The following is a 21,459-nucleotide window of genomic DNA, read 5'->3' as shown; positions in this document are numbered from 1 at the left end:
AGACATTGACCATAACATGAGTGCAAATATGCAGTTATAAATTATCCCCCTTTCCCTTTATTTAAGACAGATTTTTCTATGTCCTTGTCAAATGGCAACATTTCCTCTGAACACTGACTTCCCGAAACTGGCTTCCAGGGAAGTTTGCCAATGGTTTTTTTTTGTTTGTTTGTTTTTTTCAATTGGATGATCAGAAATGCCAAACAAATTTCCTTGATGGGGCCATTTCTACATCATTAGCAATCTTCCCAAGCAATACATAGGCACATGCTGAGTAAATAAACTTGGCCCGTAGCCCCAAAGTACCAAGCAGGTGGCTTGAGTTATATCTGTCTATGGTTTCTGTGATAGATATGCAGGGCATATCCAACAGCAAGTTACTTGTGGCATTTGGCAATAGCAAAATATATTTCCCCCACTCCTACCCCTGCAATAATTACTTGCTAATCTGAAAGCAGAGGTTCATCATATATTTTTTTCCTGCAATTAACAGAATATATGTTCAAAGCAAGTGAACAGGCAAAACATGCAAATTGCTGCACATCTTACAGGCAATGGTGGGTTGCTACCGGTTCACGAACCGGTAGCGGCAGCTCTGTGCATGCACAGAAGCGTCGTGCGCCCGTGAGCAAACTGGTAGCGACCTACATTGAAACCCACTACTGCTTGCAGATATCACTTGAAAGGGCTGGGCTGAGCCTTGCTTGCCGGGTGATTTTTAACCCCTAGGGTAGTAAAACTCCACGTGTTGTCAGGAAAGGCTTCCAACCAGTAAACACTCAGCTCTATCCAGTCATCTACTCCAAATTAAGGAATTACAGGGTCATAAAAGGGAGTTTTGGGTAGCATCTAAATAGAACTTTTCTTTCTGTTGCTGGTTCAGTTACCTGTTCTTGTTTTTCTTCCATTCTGTTTTATCCCTTCTCATTCTCTTTCCAGTGCAATTTTCTTTTTTCTCCTTAATCCTCCACTTATCCCAAATTTTTCCTCCCCCTCCTCCTCTTCCTCCTGTTCCTGGTTTCTTCTAAAATGAGAATGGGCAATGACTGTGTGGAAACGCTTAACATAGCAAAGGATTTTTATTTATATTTATGTGTAGTTTTCTTTTTACTCTTCTTTTCTCTCTATTATTCCAGACTGGGGGAAGAGGTGTCATTTTAAATTCACTCTCATTTTCCTTTTTGATAAATACTGCCTTTGAATAAAAGGGCTGCCGAGAGTTGAATGATACAAAACCAAATGAAACAGAGCTCACTGACATTTTGTAAATGTCTAATTTTTCTCTCTCTCTTTATAAACATGAAAGAATCTAGCTCTTAAAATGACAGAGGTTTGACCATTTTGAATATTTCTTAAAGTAGAGAGGCCAAGTATAAATGAAATAAATGGGGATATTTTGATAACTAGCTTTCAATCCTTTAAAGGTTTTTTAAATATATTTCTTTTTAGTAATTAAAAAAAAATTTTAAGGGTAATGGGTCAAATGAAGGGATAATAGAAGATCCAAATATCTGCATTTAAAAATGATAAATCCTCTGCATTGGAATTCTCCGTGCTGTTGCTGTTAAACATAATGACATCAAACTACCCTATTAAATTACAATTATCCCACACCTGTGTAGCCCAGTTGAGTGACAAGCCAGAGATGAAAAGTTCTGCAGCTTTTCTAGAAGCTATTCAGGCTAAGCATCGATAAACTTCTGGGGAGAATAATTCTTCAGCTATGTGCAATATATGAAAAAAAGCCTCTGTGTTCCTTTTATGTAGAATTCCATAAATTATACATAAAAAGTCTGAGAAAGTTCTAAGTGCATATTTGGAGGGAATAATAGAAGCCAAAGTGCTCTAAGTTCATTCATACTGCATGGTGTACTGAATTTATATTGCTTTTGATGATATGTCTCAGTAAGTCTCAGAAACATTAAATTAAAATGTGACATTTTGTTATGTGCTGGGCTAGTTTTAATCCCTCACAGTTGTATTCCTTTTAAAACTTTTTTTTTTTTTTTAGTTCCAGCTAGGTAAGGCAGATTTAGTGTAGAGTCTGCTACCCAATTCCATTTGTTTATTATTTTTTTTCAAGGTATTTTTTTTTCCCTTGCTGTTTTGCTTTAGTGTTGGATTCATTTTTATTTACTGGTTTTGTCTCTTCAGATAGACTTGTAATTTTCTCAGCCCTAGTGATTTTATTGACTATTTCCTTGCCTTTTGTAATTCATCCCTGTTTATTTAACAATATCCTTCTTCTCTTGAGAACATCCACTTGCAGTAGCTGTATAATGTGATCTCAGAAGTCAAGCAAAAAATAAATAAAGGAGAATTTTGGGAATTGTAGGCACAACAAAATGACCTCTCTGTATGTCCTGTTCCTTGGACAGCAAAGGTGATTAACAAGCAACTGGAGCGCATAACAGAGGCATGCCACTGGAAGACAAAATCACAAAACTACGTCTCATTTATTTGGGCAAATTAACTGGAGAAAGCAATTATGTGTGGAAGAATTAGCGGTAAAAAGAATTGAGGCCACCAAAGAACATGGTGGCTGGATATCATCAAAGCTGACACCACCCAAAACATAGAACAGCTCAAAAAAGTAGTGCAAGATCGGAAGACATGGAGCTCTGGTGCATAGAATCACCAAGAGTCGACACAACTGAATAGGTAACATCATCATCATTGTGAGTCCCTGGATTCATTCACAAAAGTTATTGCAGACTGAGAAGCAATTAGGAAACGAGGAAAGAGGTTCCAGCAGATGAGGAAGCCCACTGTGCTGCTTACAAAGAGTTTCACTTAACTGATTCACTACAGGTGACACTATAGCTGTGACATCGAATAAACTGAATAGCATTGGCAGAAAGCTGATTTGGAAAGCTCTACCCATGTAATGGTTAGCTACCCATCACTACCCATGTAATTGGTAACCTAATGTCATCTTTGTAAAATTCAACTTTATTGCCATTTAGCAATAGCACTTAGACTTATATACCACTTCACAGTGCTTTCTGGCCCTCTCTAAAGAGTTTACAGAGTTAGCATATTGCCCCCAACAATCTGGGTCCTCATTTTACCCACCTCATTTGTTTTATATCTGAGTTTTGAGACACAGTAAGTAGGCAGAGACAATGGTAGGACATCTTTTTCTGTGATTTTTATTACAGTGTAGGGTGAAAGAATGATTATGACTGGAAAGTGTTTATTAATGGCTCAAGAATGATTTTAGATTTAATCAGAGAACATTCAGTAGTATACAATTCCGCATCCTCCAAATTCAATATGGGTGGGAAACATGTTTCCCAGTAATGTGGGAAATAACTGGATGTGCTCTGGATATAGTGACAAAGATAATCAGACTTAATCTATAATAAAGAATGTGACATATACATTTTCTTAGAGCAATTATCCTATTCACTGTAGAGGGGAGTTGAAGTTTGTAGGTGATTTTCAAAGTCTTAAAAAGGATTTGACAAGGAAGTGAATGAGATAGGTATCTTCAGTCCACCCTGTTCTATGATGTAGGTCAACACAATAGTTAGGAAGGGAATGTTGCGTTTGTTTTTTCTTCAAATACCTGGCAGAGCAAGCTATTAGTTTATTGTGATGACCTGGTAGAAATATCCTAACACAGGAGTGGACTCTTGGGATTATGAACCAGTTTAATACTTTATGTAAAGATTTCTTATTCCAAAATCAGAATAATCAGAATCCGGATAGTCCTTGACATAACCACAGTTCACTTAGTGACCATTCAAAGTTACAACGTCACTGAAAAAAAGTGAGTTATCACCATTTTTCACACTTGTGACTACTGCAAGATGATTGCTAGATGACTTTTTTGGTACTTTTAAGTATCTAGAGTGAAATTTTGAAATAAATCTTACAAGGAAATTTATCTTGTAGCTATTGATTTTGTAAGCACATTATCCACACATATTTTTCTTTATTTTTTTTATCAAAATAGGTAGGCAATTGTTTGTTTTGTTATTGAAGTTTAGAAACTGCTCAGCATAAATTTTTGAGGAAGAGATTCTGAGTTCATCCTTTTACAGCTGCCGTTCTTCACTGGCAGATGGTTCTCACCATACTCTGAAGAATTGAATTCTGACTGTGATGCAGGTAAAAAGGATCTATAGCAGGGGTGAAATGCTCCCGGTTCAGACCGGCTCAGGCAAGTAGGTAGCGATGGCGGTGGGCAGTTCAGAAAACCGGTAGCAAAAATCCCTGTCCCCACCCCCCATGCCCAGCTGAGTTGCATGATCATCAGAGGCTTTTTTTCTTTTAAATGCCTCTGACGATCCAAGCTCTGATGATTCCAGCTGAGTTGCCTGCCGATCAGGCAACTCAGTTTGGATCGTCAGAGCCATTTAAAAGAAAAAAAACTTTTTTTCTTTTAAATGGCTTTGACAATCCAAGCTCTGACGATCCCAGCTGAGTTGCCTGATCAGCAGAGGGTTTTTTAAAAACCTTCTGACAATCAAGCAATTCAGCTGGGATCGTCAGAGCCTTTTGAAAGCATTTTTTACATGGTTTTACATGTAAAAAATGGTTTTAAAAGTTAAAAAAAAAATTGGCCACGCCTACCCACATTACCCCCACCACCAAGCCATACCCACAGAACCGGTAATAACAAATTTTAGATTTCACCACTGATCTATAGCTTGAGGTTCTTATTTCTCAATTTTTGTTATCTTTCAGTAAAAATGGAGTATTGTGAAGCCAGCTATTTCCAGTTTCTAGAAATTCAGCGTGCTTTTACCATGTTCAGATTTCAAACTATGCCTTTTCTTTCCTTTAACAAGACAGTATTCTAACATTCCTTTGGAAGAATGCCTTTGTGCATATGTTTGCGTTGCATACAAGACATTGTTCATTATTTCTTACATTGTCCATTGTATAAGGATTTAAGTGAGGTGTCTTTCGTCTGTTATTTTAAATTTAAAGCATCATTACAATAAATCTACTGATCATAGAGGCCATTCCCCTCATACTGCAATATTTGGTCAATTTATAAGAAAACCTGGAAGGTGATTGTTAGCAAATTTAAACATTTTAGATGTTAAATTTCTAACATTGCACATTGTAACCGCCTTTAGCTAAATGGGACAAATAATATAATTCATTAAGTTTATTCTGGTATTAATTTTGAATGGTATAACTTATCCCAGAAATGAACTTTGTATTTTCATTTTCCCTCCTTATTAGTCTATATTTCTTTTGTGTTCCTGGTGTAAGGTCCCAAAATACACTTGAGTCACCAGAATGCCAAAGAGAGAGACTCAAAACGAGGCTTGCAAAAAAACAGATTTTATTTATGGCCAAAAACAAAATACTGGGTGGAACTATATCCAGAACATACAGATACAATGCATGCGAGGAGATAGCCACACCTTGGGGAAGGTATGGCGTCCTTTTATACCCTCAGAGACCTCAGCTTAGTACCCAACTCTGGCCTCCCAATCCAGGCCCGTGCATTCCTTGTTGCCCTGCAAGGGGAAATAGAAACTTCCCAATTAGTCATCTTGAGCATTTCTTTGTTTACTCAATTGGCCACTTAGGCCCCCTGGCCCTGGAAAGTAGGAGTCTATCCAGATCAACATAAATTAAGACTGAGATAGTACCATGCTCTTAGATGGCACAAGAAAAAAACAGGGAGAAGATTAATATGGGTTCAGGTCAAATGGTAGGGACATACGTTTGACAAATACCAGATACATTACAGGCGTAATAACAGAATATGTTTGTTACAGGAGATACAAATATAAAGGCATAATATATGTGATACAAATACAAAGGCATATGTGTATTACAAGAACCTAATGGTTACAGAATCTAGTATACCAGTATATCATATCCTAGCATTATTTATTATATCCTTATTATTGTTTCCCTTCACTGGATTCAGTGCTTCCCTCCAATATCAAATTCTGACCAGGGATCTTGGATTGTAACCAAGAATTAAACTATAGCTTCTGTTTCAAAGCCAAATTTGGGGTGTAGTATGTCAATATAAAAAAGCCAATCATACTTCTAAATTCACTACCATGCTGTAACATGAAATATCTCTCTATTTTCACCCACATTATACAAGTAATTCTCAACTTACAACCAATCAATTAGTGACTTGTTCAAAGTTACAATGGCACTGAAAAAAGCGACTTATGACCGTTTTTCACACTTGCCACCATTGCAGCATCCCTGGTGTCACATGATCAAATGCTTAGCAACTGGCATGTATTTATGACAGTTGCAGTGTTCTAAGGTCCTATGATCATTTTTTGCAAGTTTGTGACAAGCAAAGTCAGTGGGAAAGCCAGATTCGCTTAACAACCATGTTTCTAACTTAACAACTACAGCGATTCCCTTAACAACTATGGCAATAAAAGTCGTAAAATTGGGCAAAACTCACTTAACTGTCTTGCTTAGAAACAGAAATGTGGGGCTCAACTGTGGTCATATGTTGAGAGCTATCTGTACTTTTGAACCTGAGGAAAATATCCTTTATCAGACCTTAATATATTTCAAGAAGAGAAGGAAAATGAGTGAAACTATGGAACAATTTAATGACAAAAAATGTTAATATTAGCTTTTATCTCATTTGTGATGAACTTCCAAACAGAGCAGTCAGACAAACTCCTAATGTTAACTATATGTCTGTTTATATGATGTATGTGTGAGTGGGTATGTGAGGCTACATATACTCTTTGACTTATGACCATTTGTTCAGCAACCGTTTGAAATTATAAGGGTGCTTAAAAACTGGATTTACAACTCAGACCTGAAATTATGACTGTTGCAGTGTCCCTTGCAGTCATGTAATGAAAATTTGGTCGCATGGCAACCCACCTGCTACAAAGGCCCAGGTCCTTCAGTAGCCTCAGCCTTATCCTGAGGCCCTGACTTCATCCCCAGTTTTGGAAGACCTCCTTCTCCAAATTGTGGTTTTCATTTCGTCTCCAAATCTTCTTTCTCACCAGCTTTTGAGAGAACTAGAAGGTTTCCAAAGGATTCACAAGAACGGGGCATGCAATTTGGAGAAGGAATGGTGCAAGAGGCTTGAAGAACGGCCCGAGATGACCTCAGAGAGACAGTCTGGTGCAGTCAGCCGTTGCCTCACGGAGGCCAGGCATTCTTGTCAGCAGCAGCAGCAAAAGTCAGGGGGGCATGGCACAACCTGTGAAGCGCATAGTGGTGGGGGACAACTGGGTCCTTTCACAATGGTGCTGCAATGGCTGGTCACAATGAGGGGGGGCTTGAGGTGGCATTTATCAGTGACAGCAGTGGCCTGGGTCTGAAGTAAATGCTTGGGGGCAGGGGCAGCTGGCTGAAACTGCTGAAGGTCCCAGGTCTCTACTTTAGCTCCAGGCCCAGCACTTCTGCTAATGACTGCCACTGTACAGGGTGCCAAAAAGGGCATAGATCAGGGATGGGGATATAAGGAGACATTGCTGGACCAAGTAAGGCAACTGAGGCAGCTTTAACACCACACTGCTGGACTGGGGCAGCTGAGACTTCCACAGGCAGCTATGGCTTTGAATTGCATTACAGCATATATCCCCCCCCCAACTCATGCGTGTCTTATGTTGGGCATCCCTGGGTCTCCCTCAGCCCCTGAACTTCTTATCTGGGACTCCCACCTCTTAACAATCCCTGTTCTTGGTTTGTGGTCACTAAGCAATGTGATGATGTGATGTCTTGCTTTACTACTTGTTTCATTTAGCAGTAGAAATTAGGTCTGAATTGTGGCTGTAAGTTGAGGACTATCTACTGTATATCTCTTGGATGGTTCTAAAATAGATTTTTTGCAGAACAATATTCTTTTCAATTTTCAAAATAACTTTGAAGGTTCCTTTCACATTTTTAGGCCATGTTATGATACACTCAACTGTAACAGCAGCAATTCTTAGTTTTCTCCTTCTTTTCTAAATGTGCAAAAAATGGGATATCCATTTTTAAAAATAATTTATTTCTAATGTTAGAAACTTTTTTAATGACTAAAGAAATTTATTAAACTACCTTCCTCAACTTATATCTTTGTACCACTTTTAATACTTTGGATGTTTCAGGTCCATATTTTTAAAAGCAGTGTTTATTTTAAAGACTTACCATAAATATTAAAATTTAATGCAATATTGCAGTCCTTATTACTACTGCTATTACTACTATTTTTATCATTCTTATTTTATTTTTTGTGAGGTAAGATTAGAAACAACCCAGCAATTCCTATTTATATATAATGAAAACTATTACTGTAAACTTAAAAAATATATATTAATACAGCAATTATAAAAACTAACAGCAGAAAATAATCATATAATAGAACTTTTTAAAAGAAATTACATTCTTTAATTAAAGGAAAAAGAGTGTCTAGCAATTCTCCAGGCACACTTTTGAAACAACCACCCATAAAAACAAGGTTTTAATATCTTAAAAGGTAAAATTTATATTGAAATAGGAATTGCAGTTAACCTATACAAAATTACTAAAGTGCATCCCCATCATAAAACCAGTCTTAAAAAGAAACTAACATAATTGACAGGACTCTGTTCTTTATTTATATAAATACTTTTCACTATATTTTCCAATTGATCAACTCCATATCTAAATCATTGTATCTGGTAAAAAAAAATATATTATGTCTTCCTATTCTTGTCGGGAGAATGCTTCAAAGTTTCCAGGTAAGTTTACGTCCAAAAAAGTTTCAAGGTCTCATGAAGCCCTAAGATATTCAGTGGAATAAAAATGGGAAGTTTAGGAGATAATTCTTTAATTCTGTGTAGCTTACTGTCACAAATTGGGTTGCCAGTCAGACGGTTTCTGCCATATATAAGACTGACAATTTAGGTTATTTAATATCAATATCAAAATGAAGCAACATTCCTTGGCTGGAGCATATCTTATAGAAGAAGAAAGTGATATGCTTTCTTCTGAAAAGTAGGAGACAAACTCAGGAGTGAAATGCTCCCGGTTCGGACCGGATCGCCCGATCCGGTAGCGATGGCAGGTGGTTCGGAGAACCGGTTGCAAAAATCCTTGCCCCCCCCACCATGCCCAGCTGAGCCGCACAATCATCAGAGGCTTTTTTTTTAACTTTTAAAAGCATTTTTTCTACAACCTCTTCCGACGAAAAAATGCTTTTAAAAGTAAAAAAAAAAAAGCCTCTGATGATCGTGCGGCTTAGCTGGGATCGTCAGAGGCTTTTCAAAGCATTTTTTTCTGCAACCTCTTGGCCAAAGAGGTGGTAAAAAAAATGCTTTGAAAAGTCTCTGACAATCCTAGCTGAGTTGCCTGATCGGCAGAGAGGCTTTTCAAACCATTTTTTAAAAAGCCTCTCTGACGATCCCAGCTGAGTTGCCTCATCGGCAGAGAGGCTTTTCAAAGCATTTTTTTAAAAAGCCTCTCTGACTATTCCAGCTGAGTTGCCTGATTGGCAGAGAGGCATTTTTTAAAAAGCCTCTGTGATGATCCCAGCTGAGTTGCCTGATCGGCAGAGGCTTTTCAAAGCATTAGAAAAAATGCTTTGAAAAGTGGGGGGGGAGTTGGCCACGCACACCCAGTCACATTACCCCCCCCCACCAAGCCACGCCCACAGAACCGGTAGTAACAAATTTTACATTTCACCCCTGGACAAACTCCTACAGGTAAAGGATCCCAGAAAATACATATTATCATTGCACTGTTTATGAACTCTGCTATGAAATGCTAGAATTAAATTTTTAGAAACTACACGTTCCAGAAACACAAAAGATTACATTTACTTGAAATCTGTGGGTGTTTTAATAGAACTTCCTTGTTGAAAAGTCTTGGATTCAGAGTGTGTATGTGTGTATTTGTTTAAGGTCTCTGTGGGGTGATATGGATGGCTGCCACATGCTTTTCATACATTCCAAATTACTGCCATAGCAAATCCCACCACCTATTACCACAGACTTTTGTTTTCTGCTCCTTCTCTCCCTACACCATACTCTAAATAACCAACTTCCAAGCCAAAACTAGTTAGAAAACAAAGATGTGCTGAACATTAGGTGTACACTACAGAATCTCGCTTTAGGGTTGTTTTTTCAATCTCATCTTAGCAGGAATTCATATTTCCCCCACTGTGTGAAAATCTGTGAAGGGCCAGAAGTTTTCTTCCAGATCCTTAAGCCACACTTGACAGATGGTAATTTATTTTTCCTGAATGCTTTTTCATGCCATGTATTTTTGCTTGTAATGAAACTTGAAATAGCACCACAAATAAACGCAAGGGAGGCAGCAGGTACCAACGTCAAAAGCAATTCAGGGGAATGTGTTCTTGTGTTAACATTAGAAATGTATAGTCTCTGTATTCATAGATTGATCTTGGATATAATCAGGAGTGGTATTCAGCCAGTTCTATCCAGCTCGGGTGAACCGGTAGCGGTGGCTGCGGGAGGCTCCGCCCACCCGCCCGGACATCATTACGTCCTGTTTTTGATGATTTGCGCATGCGCGCAAGGCCCTGCGCACACGTGCTCACATTTGCAAACCGGTAGGAAAGGTAAGTGAATACCACCACTGGATATAATCATTGCTCCTACGGACAGACTAATTTTGAATCCAGGAGGAAAATTTATAACTCATTTTATAAGTTTTATGTAAAACATCTGGAACATGCCACCCTATGCTACTTACAGGGGTATACAAGGGAAGAGAACTGTGTCTCTGTTCTTTCTGGAGATCCCTCAAGAAGCATCTGATTGGTCACTCTGAAAATAACATGTATTTGCCTATTTGTACAATTATTCATAACCCTCCATTTTAGAGAGATGATCTTGAATAAGGAAAACATAAGAACTGTTAAGTACAGTAAATAGCAATTCAGTCCTGAGAAAGAAGAAACTCTACCTTGATTCTGTTTATTATAAGAAGATGAAGAAAGATCAAACTCCGGCAGGCTTTCAAGAGTCTTTTAATATACGCTATAAAAATAAAGTAGACTTCAGGTAGTCCTTGTGCTGCCTTTCCCTGCCTGGCTTTTCTGAAAGAGATGACAGCAGTTTATAGTACCAATCAATAGAAATACAATCAAAGACCATTTACAATCTAACTAAGGCAGCCTAGGAGCTTCAGAGCTATCAGGAATAAGTATGTTTTGAAGATCGTCTAACACTCAAAGGATTGGAGATTTTTTCTTAAGTCTGAAGGCAGGATGTTACAAAGAACAGGGTCAACCGCTGACAAGGTACGTCATCTAAAATGTTAGACTGAAGTAGGCCTTGGACTGATGCAGCAGGGCTGTTCTAATGCTACTGTATTAAATTATGTGTATTTCTTCAAATATTTTTTCATGGGAATTGATAGGGATTGTTGATAAGTTATCAGCAACTTCACTAATAGATCTTCTCTTACCCTGCATATTCAGAGGTGACCAATTTTGATAGGCACCCCATTGATAGAAAAACCAAGTTGTATTGCTCTGTTTGAATGTAAATTTATTGAGCTGATGGGCATATTTGGAATTCTGAGATCATGTTGTGGACATTGCCATGCAGAAAAGACTCGTGTATCCTCTAGGACAGCAGTCCCCAACCTTTTGGGCACCAGGGATCAGTTCCGGAGGGAGAGGTTTTTCCGGGGACCAGAGGAGGCATGGTTTCGGGTGCTGCCTGTATCCCATGGATAGGGCTTTGCTTATTTATGCGGCCCAGTTTATGGCATGCCGCAGACAGGTGCCACTCCACGAACTGGGGGTCGGGGACCCCTTCTCTAGGATACTTTAACCACCCAGCTTACTTCATATTTTATTTGGTCATCTGGCCATATTTGCAAACAAAGCATTAGATGTGGTTTGAGCCTACTATTCTTATTTCATTAGAACGTTTCAGAAGAGATTATGTTGGAGGTTAGTACTTTGCTTTACAGTAAGCTGGCTTCCCGCTTAATTATTAATTCTTATTTTAAAAAAGAATCTTTAAAAAGAAGTTGGCGGGACTAACTCCAAGCCTCAAGAGAGGCACCTATAGGCACAGTGCCAAGGGGTACTTTTGTGTGATTAGCATCTTCACTGTCCAAAGTCTTTTCCCATCATAAATAATGCCAGTTTTTTGTTGCTTCACTGCATAGCAATTCATGACAAGGAAAATATTGGTTGACTAGCTACAGTCCTTTGAATTATGCTACCCATCTCTTGTTGATCAGGCAAAACCTTTTGTTTGTTCAAAACCTATTTTTAGAATACAATTTTAGTTTCATTTGCAAAAGAGAATCTTATAGTCTTCAGTAAATGTATCTACAGTTATACCATGCCATCACACTATGCTATACCATACCAATTATGCCACTATCACAAGGAATAGGAGAATAAAAACTGTCAGTGTATATCTTCTTTACTGAAGAACAGCGTAAAATATTCTTGCTGGGATTGAGAGAAGCTCCTTTTGTGGCACAAATGTCCTCCATTGTTGTCCAGAATTAAATGCATTCACTTACAAAAGCACAACTGTAGTAAAAATATTAGCATGCAGATGCTCTGGTGTTTTGTTAATGCATATAATTAGACACAATATCTTCATTGTTCTTTTTCTTTCTCTCATGTAATGAATGCATATTATGGTATAGAATTTGGTTAGTGTTAACAAGTAAAATTATATTTTTTCATAGAATCTTAATATCTGATTTTTATTTCAGCCTCAAAGTTTCTGTATAACAAAATGTATGCTCAATTATAAGATATTAACATATCCATTCTAATTTTGTACATTTAGAGTCAGCAAAAAAGTGGCTGAAGTTAAGGAAAGTAGCAGAAATATTATTAATGAAATGGCCTTTGGTTCCAAAGCCTTAATTGGGGCTGTTGTGATGAAGCAAAACTAATTTTAATGCCATATTTCATGCAATTAAAATTGGCAGCTGTTATTGAGTAAAGCATGCACCTTAAAATATGAGTGACAATCAGAATTTTTAAAAGGCCACTGCTATCTTGATTGGATGTTGTCACTACTTCAAATAGGGCAGCAGTCTATCAGTTCCAAATGAGGAACACATTGTGAAATCACAAGGAAATGTTATATTGTACATTTAGAATGTTAATATAATTTATTGCCATAGGCCAGGTATTAATAACTTGAAATGCTTTCTGCAATGATGAGGGTTCTCACAAATGTTCATCAGTCAGGCTCCATTGCTTCTTCATAACAAACTGAAAAGCACATGAAACCATCAGGAAAAAATGGAACATAGGTAGCAACAGAAGCAACCATATGTGTCTTACCGTTATTTAAAGAAATGTCACATATTAGTTTTCACCCTATACTAATATTGGTGAAAATCAATCATATCAGGAAAATCAGCATTTGGGAAATGGACAGGAAGCTTCGTGGGGTTTTGTAAAAGGATAAAGTCTTGAAATTTAATAAAGAAATATATAATACATTTAAATATGATTCATCTTAAGTTTTAAATTGGGAATCATTAGCAATTTCTGTTAATATTTTACCTAAACAATCACTTAAGGAACGTTGTCTTTCTAACGACTGACTTCAAGTGAATAAATAAATACACATCAACTTGTGTGATACATTGCAATTTATAAGTTTTAATAATTATATATTTAAAATAATTATATATAATCTAATTATATATATATATATGTATATTAATTATATATGTATATATATTAATTATATATATACATGTATATTATAAATTATATATATTTAAGTTCAGTAAAAGGCAGATCTGTTGCAGTTGCATATAATCTATGGTTTTTGTGTGAAGCAGCTAACTCAAGGCAAGGGGAAGAAAGCACCATTGTTCTAACATTCTGTTTTTCACAGGCCTGTATTCATATCTCATCCTTGTTGTTTGCAGGAGAGGCAGATGTGAACCAGAACAATGGGACCTCCACTAAGAGCAGAGCGGTGACAGACTCCAAGGGCACAACAGATCCAAAGAATACCTGGAAGGAAGCCAACCCAGCTGACACAACTGGTCGCCCCCATTTGGTCCGCCTCTTTTCCCGAGATGCCCCAGGCAGAGAAGACAACACCTTCAAAGATCGGCCCTCTGAATCAGATGAGCTGCAGACCATTCAGGAAGACAGTGCAGCAGCAGCTTCTGAGAATTCGGATTTGATGGCTTCACAAAAACGCTCCTCTTTCCGGCATGGTTCCAAACTTGCAACTGCAAGTGCCATAGACCATGCTAGACATGGATCTCCACGAAGATACAGGGAACCAAGTCTACTTGATTCATTGGGCAGATTCTTTGGCGGTGACAAGCATTATCCAAGGCGGGGCAAGGTGAGCTCAGAGGAAAGGAGAACAGATTAGCAGCAAGAAATCTAAAAGGAGGGTGGGAGAAAAATCACAAGAACTGAATAATCTCCAAAGAGCAAGAATTGGCTTAGCCAAAAAGGATGTTATCTATCAAGTTCTAATACAATGTTGGTTATTTGTTGGTTATTTGTCCAATGTTTAAAACAGTGTACTAGAAAATATCCCTACAAAAAATATAATAACCTTGAGTTGACTAGGAACATTCTCTTGTCCTTAATCTTCTAACTGGATGCCTCAGTTTTGATTGTCGGGATTTTTCAGAAGTTAGGATTTTTGTTGTTCACTTGTTGTAAAACTCACCCTATGTATATTGAGAAAAGTGTTAGTGTTCTTTTGATTTATTTTTCCTCCTATCACACTGCTTGCAGAGTGTCTGAAAGCCTGGAGAAGAATCCTAGAATGTTTGTAATTTGATGCAATACTTCTATGATATCTTTCTATGCAGTGACTTTGGTTTAAAATGTATTAGTTTAATGTCTGTTTTTTGTTCCTGTGGGCAATTCCATGGCACTAGGCAGAGTTAGAAGACTATTGTAATGCAGAGCAAATGTGAAACCCAGTCAAAGCCTAATATTCTCTTTTCCCTCAAACAGAATGAAAAGTGTGACGAAATTAGACCATGTCTGTATTAAGTATATTTAACTGCACTTTTGATGAACATCAATTTTGAGGTGGAACATGAGAAATAACTTTTATTACTTTTAAAAGGGGATGGCAATAGCAAATATCATGCCCAATAGGAATGGGTATCTTAATGAGGATAAAGAGAAAGCAAAATGAAAGTGCTGAGATACAAGAAAAACATTTGTTTGCCGATTATTTGTCTTTTAATGTTATATATCACTGTAATATTTTTTCTAAATCATTTCATTTTTGGCTCTTACTTCAAATTACTATTTAAATTGCTTTCTGGTTGGATAGATTCTTTTCAGTGTAGGTAATAGTGCTAGACGGCCAGCAAAGTGTAGCAGACATCATTTGTATGGAAAAAGTCCAACCAGTAGCATGTCCTGACCAAACTGGAAGGCATTTCTTAACCTATAGCCCAAACAAGCAATGCCACTTAGTGTGGACAATGTTGAGTTTGCTAATGGCTCAGCAGTCTGAGGAGCAGCAAGGCAGTTTCTTACATTGCTGTAAGAAAAGCCATGTTGATGTATTTTATTCCATTCTATATCTTTAGGCAAAAAATATTTTTTCTCTGCTACTGTATCTCTTTATGTGCTCAACCATTGATTTCCACAATGTAGATTTATATCTACTGTCTGTAAATTAAATTCAATAGTGGTTTTATTGTCGTTGCTTTGCTGTTCTGTTTCAAATCTTATTTGGGGAAAATAGGGAAGCCTAAGATATTTTAGTGCATCTCAGTTCTAAATACTTCAGCTGGGATCAGAGAGTATGAAACTTAGCACACTATTGAAGATACAGGTGACTATTTCTACGAGTAATTCATTATATTGTGGTACTTGGCAGCCAGAACTAGGAGTTTGGGTGCTATAACTCTCTTTTTTAATAGGATGTTGAATTGCTTCACAGTCTAGCTCTTGTAAAGGGGACTCACATTATATATTGGACAGCCTTGAAAGAGGAGAGCAAGAAAGTAGCTGCAAGAACAATCAACTGTAGTTAAAAAATTTCTCCTAAGATTCTTTTTCAGAGAAATTTTGAAACTCTGTGTATTATTACAGTGTTGTCCAGGCTGATCAATGGCCCCTCTTGTATATACAGAAATGTTTTGAAGTGGCAAAACTGACTGATATGGCATGCCTGTAAAATTACCTATTTATGATCGATGAAAAGAACATTATGATAATCAGTCAGTCACAATTTTGAAACACCATCGTTCACAAAGTTTCATTTCAAGCACTTAGTGGTAGGGAATTAAATTTGCTTCAAGCTGTAGATGGCTCTGTATTGAGCAATAACTGCTGTTTACCTTGTACAGTGGATTTGTATATAGACAAAAACAGTTCTGTATGATATATGATTGTTTTGCATGGTTGATTCATAGCTCACTGTTGTCAGTTTCCATTGCCTTCATATTGATGCATTTCAATTGTCACAACCTAAAACTCAGTGCCTCAAGGACAGAAACTAAAAAGCTATAAACAGTTCCAAATATTGTCTACCTGGAACTGAACATCTGCTTTTAAATGCTGGACTGTCTGTATTTGAGACAAAATCATTAACAAATGGCTATGCCATTGTGCAACAGCGTTATTTATTCTCTGAAATAATAATGCTGGTAATGAAAAATTATCCTAGGAATCCATTCCAGGAGAAATTCAATGCTGGAAGTTAATTCAGTAAGTGCTATAAACTTTTGTTAATACTATATGTGCATGTTTATGCTTTTAGGAAAGCATAGAATTATTATCATCCTAGACTTTCTTGACTTTTGTGAGTGGCAGAAAAGGATTTATCCATAACTATTTCAGAATAGCTGGAAATACACTGTATCCCTCCTATTAAATGTGTCTAGATATTGTATATAAATAGTTAACACAAACAAGCACTGTAAATTTTGAAAGCATCTGGAAAATGAAATCTTGTTGCCCTTGTACTGCATCTTGTATTCAAAGAAGAAAATTTCTGGGCAATCAGAATCACGAGGGAGCAAACTCACTGTCAATCCTGAGAAGTAATTCAGACAAGAGTACACACTCCCTCTATATTGTAAAGTTACATTAAGAGCATTCTTGCCTGTCGGAAAGTACATATCTCCCCCTCACTTTTACAGTGCAAGAAGCTAAGGAGGGTCCCTTCTGAGGTGTTTATCATGCATCTCTTCCTTTTGTGGCCTCAGCTGCCTCTTATCTAATCATTCTTCCACCTGACACCCAAGGTCATTCCCACATACCATGATATTCACAGACCTCTCTTCAAATGGAACAAACAAACTAAAATTATAACTGTATACCTCGGTAAAACTTCAGATCCTATTTACCTGGAAAGTATTTTGGATTTGTAAAGTCATAAGACAGGAAGAGCTTTTTCAGCTACCAGAAATGTTATCTAAAGTCAGTTGGAAAGGATTCCCAGAGTAAGTTAGGATGATAGTTAGAGAAATATGCTAAATCTCTTCCCCAAGCAATGCAATCCTAGTTTATATAACTGACCTGCCCACATCAGTGAATGTTGGAATGCAGCAAACACAGTAACCCTTTTGTCCAGAGAAGCTTCTGACATTCAGTGAAAGACCATTATAAATTCTTTGCAGAGGGACATTTTCTTATTAATATCTAGGGATGAAAAAACACATGTTTGAATAATAATATGCTTTGTTTAAAGAGAGTGGGATGGAGGAAAGCCTGAAGAATAGTTACTTTGTATCTACCTCCTCTTCATCATTGCAGGATGCAGATTCTCAGCTACCTTGTTATTTACGAAACGTGAAAGGAAGGGATAGGAAAATAATAAAAGGCATGAAACTGAATATATAACTATAGGCTCCTTTGTGGCAGGATGCAAATCACCTATGTATCATCTTAAATATATGTATAGTGAGAAATTACAGTTAATAGAGAACAAATCTAAGGTTTGAAATTGTTGGTCTGATTGTGATATAAATTGACCCCAAATCACCACTATGACATGTTTTTAGTAAAAATCAAACAACTGCAACATTAACAACCACATTTCCAAAGAAACCCTATGAACTGAATTTTATGGAATGGCAAAGGATAGGCGCTTCCCCAAAGATGCTTTTCACCATTAAGGAAGAGTAACTTGTCTAAGATGGCTATTTGTACCTTGGATGGCAACTTCCAGTCAAATGGTTTTGACAATTGAAAATGAATATCCAGCTGACACCTCTAGAGGAGTATTTTTATAAATAAATATTATTAAAAGATCTTACGCAGATTTTGAAAACTACAGAAATGTAAAATAAATAGAATAAGAAATAGATTATAAAAGGACAAAAGAAAAAGTGAACAATAACAAAAAATGGAAAAAGAAAGGTAGCTAAGGAAGCCATTTCTGATTTTTCTTTGCAGCTGTTGCAAGCATAGCAATTATCACCTCCACCCTCCCATATTGCATATCATAGCTCCTTTCTTCCCATAAACTTAACTTTTTAAATCAATACATCCTGAAATCAGTTCATTTTTATTCGTTTTCAGCAAAACCATGATAAAGAGTTTCCAGTCTTTTATAAATTAATGCCATTGTCTCCTTAATTAAACAATTTAGCCATTTCTACAAACTCAGCCATTCACAATACATTCCTCCATTATTCATGTTTCTATACTCCAGCACAGAGAGACTTTTTATTATTATTATTAAAGCCTGTTTAGTTTCAAAGCCTCTTAATTCCAAATAACATTTTTATAGAACATAGCAGGGGGGGAAATGATACATGTAGTGCCAAACATGGTGTTTCCAGATATTTAAGCAAGCATTCCCCAGGATTCACTGAAGTGAATCATACATTATCATATCAAAGAGTCAGTTCAATGGATGATTTTAGAAAGCTGGATTAGATGCTTGTCCCATTTGAAAAATGATTCTGTTTTCATGATAGAACATAAAATTATTTCTTTACATCAAAGTATTACCTTCTGATACCTTCTTACTAAGATGATTATTTTATTAACCACTTAAAATTAGTTTGTCATTTCAAGCCCATAACAGTTATGGGATGATCCTAAAGGTTTGTATGAGTTAGCTACACAGAATACCAATACAGTCTCTGCACCCCTTCGTAGCATGAAACGTTGAGATCTTTCATTGACCTAATTATTAATACAGCTTCTAAATAACTTACCGAGAGCCAGTTTGGTGGTTAGAAACTGAGGTAGTAACGGAGAGACTCAGTTTGATTTTGTATTTTATTTTGTAACAGTTAACTGGAAGGGGTGGATTTTTTTCTAAGTGGCCCCCGGTTCCTTTTGTAAACGCAACATAAAACTGTTTAGATTGCACTCCAGAATGGCTTTGTCAATCTAGATTCCAATGAAATGTCAGCATCGAAACAATTTCAGCTTAGCAACCACATTGCTACTCAGGAGCTATGCATTGGTAAAAACATGCTGGAATTTTTTAGGCTTAATGACATAACAGATGCATTTTCTATTTAATGTAGCTTCTAAATATTTTATATAATTAAATTCTCAAAAATAGGTGCATCTAAAATCAATTGAAATAGTTTATGGTCAAGCTTCAGGTACATTTGGTCAATAAGAAACTGGACAGAAATATTTCAGGAATAAAAAGCTTGGGTGTTTTTTTTTTCTCAGAACATATGTTAGATCATTGTTAATATGAATTGAATGATGTAAGGCACATTCAGACGATAATCTCTTGATTTATTAAGCTAAAATATTCATTGTTCTTTTGTAAATACCTTCCATCCTTTACTTCTCTCTTTGCAACGATCTTTGAATAAACCAGAGAGGCTTTGTGCTTCTATCTGGGGTATTCAGAAGAAGCTAAGATCGCACATTATTGTTTCAATTTGCTTAATTGTTATGAATCTTATAACTGTAATTTATTGGTTCAACAATTCCAGTGATGTCAGAAGTTGTGGTTCACCAAGGACTTCTTATTTAATCACAAACCATTCAAGGTGGAAAGTAAAATGTAATGAAGCAAAGCACCCAGACTTGTTTCAGTTTAATAGTAATAGCTATAATAGACTGTACTTTCAGTGCAACATATTTCGAGAAATTAGCCACATCAATAGGACCTTTTCGTTTTCACTCTTAAGTCTTTCAATATGTATATACTTTCTGAAAGAAATGATGTACTGTGACTTTTTCTTCTTTCAAAACATTGTCATGTCTATAGCACTCTTGTAGATTTTGTGCGACTGAGATATAAATTGTAGCATTGTAAAATATATAATCAACAGTACTAGCTTTCCAGAGTCTGTGATTAACATGATTTTGTTTCAATATTTGATCTTCGTAAGCATTGATAAAGGACTTTTTAAACACCTTTCTCACTGTAAAATGGTGTACTAAGAAGTTAATACATTATGTTAATACATTAACATCTTATGTTCCTTGTCATATATTTTCATACTGTATTCTGTTGATCGGGATCAAAAACTGTGGGTTTTGAAAGATAGCTGATTTGAGATGAGAAGAACACCAAAATGTAAAATAGATAACTGTAACAAGCTTCAAATAAAATGGATCATGTTAAAGGGATCTACAGTTCGGCTCAATTAAATAAATAAATAACCCTCAGAATGTATACATCGCTGATATGTGATAATTCAGTCTTCAGAGATTGCTACAAAATGTGCTTGCCTCTTACCGGATTTTTCTATAATGTTCTCAATGGAAACCACTCTTTTCTCCCACTATAGCCATAAATTTTGCTCTTAACTACACTTACTACTGTCCAAACCCAGGTAAAAACCATCATTTTGTCTTCTAAAATGTACAGAGTTGGTGAAATGGCATCTTTAGGTTTGCAGATCAGATTTCTGCAGCAGGGTGGGAATCCTAGGATGTGAGGACTTTGACTAGATTTCTTGTGGTCTTGAGCTAATATTCAGATCAGTTCAGACCCTGACAGGTTCAAACTGTTCTTTATTCAGGTTAGTGATTAGAAGAAATGAAAAATAGGGAAAAAATAACATTTTCTGCTTTTAATTGGTAACTACCCCACTCTCAACATGCAAACTCTAACAATTAAATCTGAGGAAATGTATCCTTGGGCAAAAACAAGAGAAGATTCTGCAATCACATTAGCTGAAGTTCAACCAATGTTTTGATATCAAGAAAAAAGGTAAAGATATATATAATTTCCCTCCCACGTGAAATGCTTTACTTCTGACAGCCAACTCTCTAGCTCTCCAAGCAAGCCTGAGAATTAATCCTTTTTTTTTTAATTAACTAGCAAGCAAGAAATTCTCTAAAGAAAACTATGGTATAAGAAAAGGTATTTCTGTAAACAACACTACCTTTCATTAAGATTCCCTTTTTGAGTTGAATCTGGGGATTCAAATGTCCTGCAGCATAAGATGATAGAATTCATAATAGGGAAGTATTGAATATACACAAATGAAAAACTCTAATACTTCAGGGCATGATTCAAAACAAAAAATGTTAAAAAGTAAATATGCCACCTTTTTAAGAGAAAGTCAAACCAACTAAAGTTGTGAATCAAGATTCTCTTTGCTTATCAACAATTCATTTGGAATCTGCTA

The 21,459-nt window shown here is 36.5% G+C and overlaps 1 protein-coding gene across 1 annotated transcript in view; it reads left to right on the top strand.

The window, feature by feature from the left end:
• MBP (myelin basic protein) overlaps window positions 1-21,459 on the top strand; it is a 137,216-nt gene that overhangs the window by 90,022 nt on the left and 25,735 nt on the right. The window contains exon 4 of the mRNA XM_070940651.1: window positions 13,828-14,258. Coding sequence (XP_070796752.1) covers window positions 13,828-14,258 — 431 coding nt within the window. The remainder of the gene's footprint in view (window positions 1-13,827; window positions 14,259-21,459) is intronic.

Source organism: Pituophis catenifer, unplaced genomic scaffold (genome assembly GCF_029215685.1).
Source record: "Pituophis catenifer annectens isolate HBS135680 unplaced genomic scaffold, rPitCat1.0.hap2 SCAF_3, whole genome shotgun sequence".
Classification (NCBI taxonomy): Eukaryota; Metazoa; Chordata; class Lepidosauria; order Squamata; family Colubridae; genus Pituophis; species Pituophis catenifer.
Note: the sequence above shows the minus strand (reverse complement) of the source record. Positions and strands in the feature narration are given on the sequence as shown.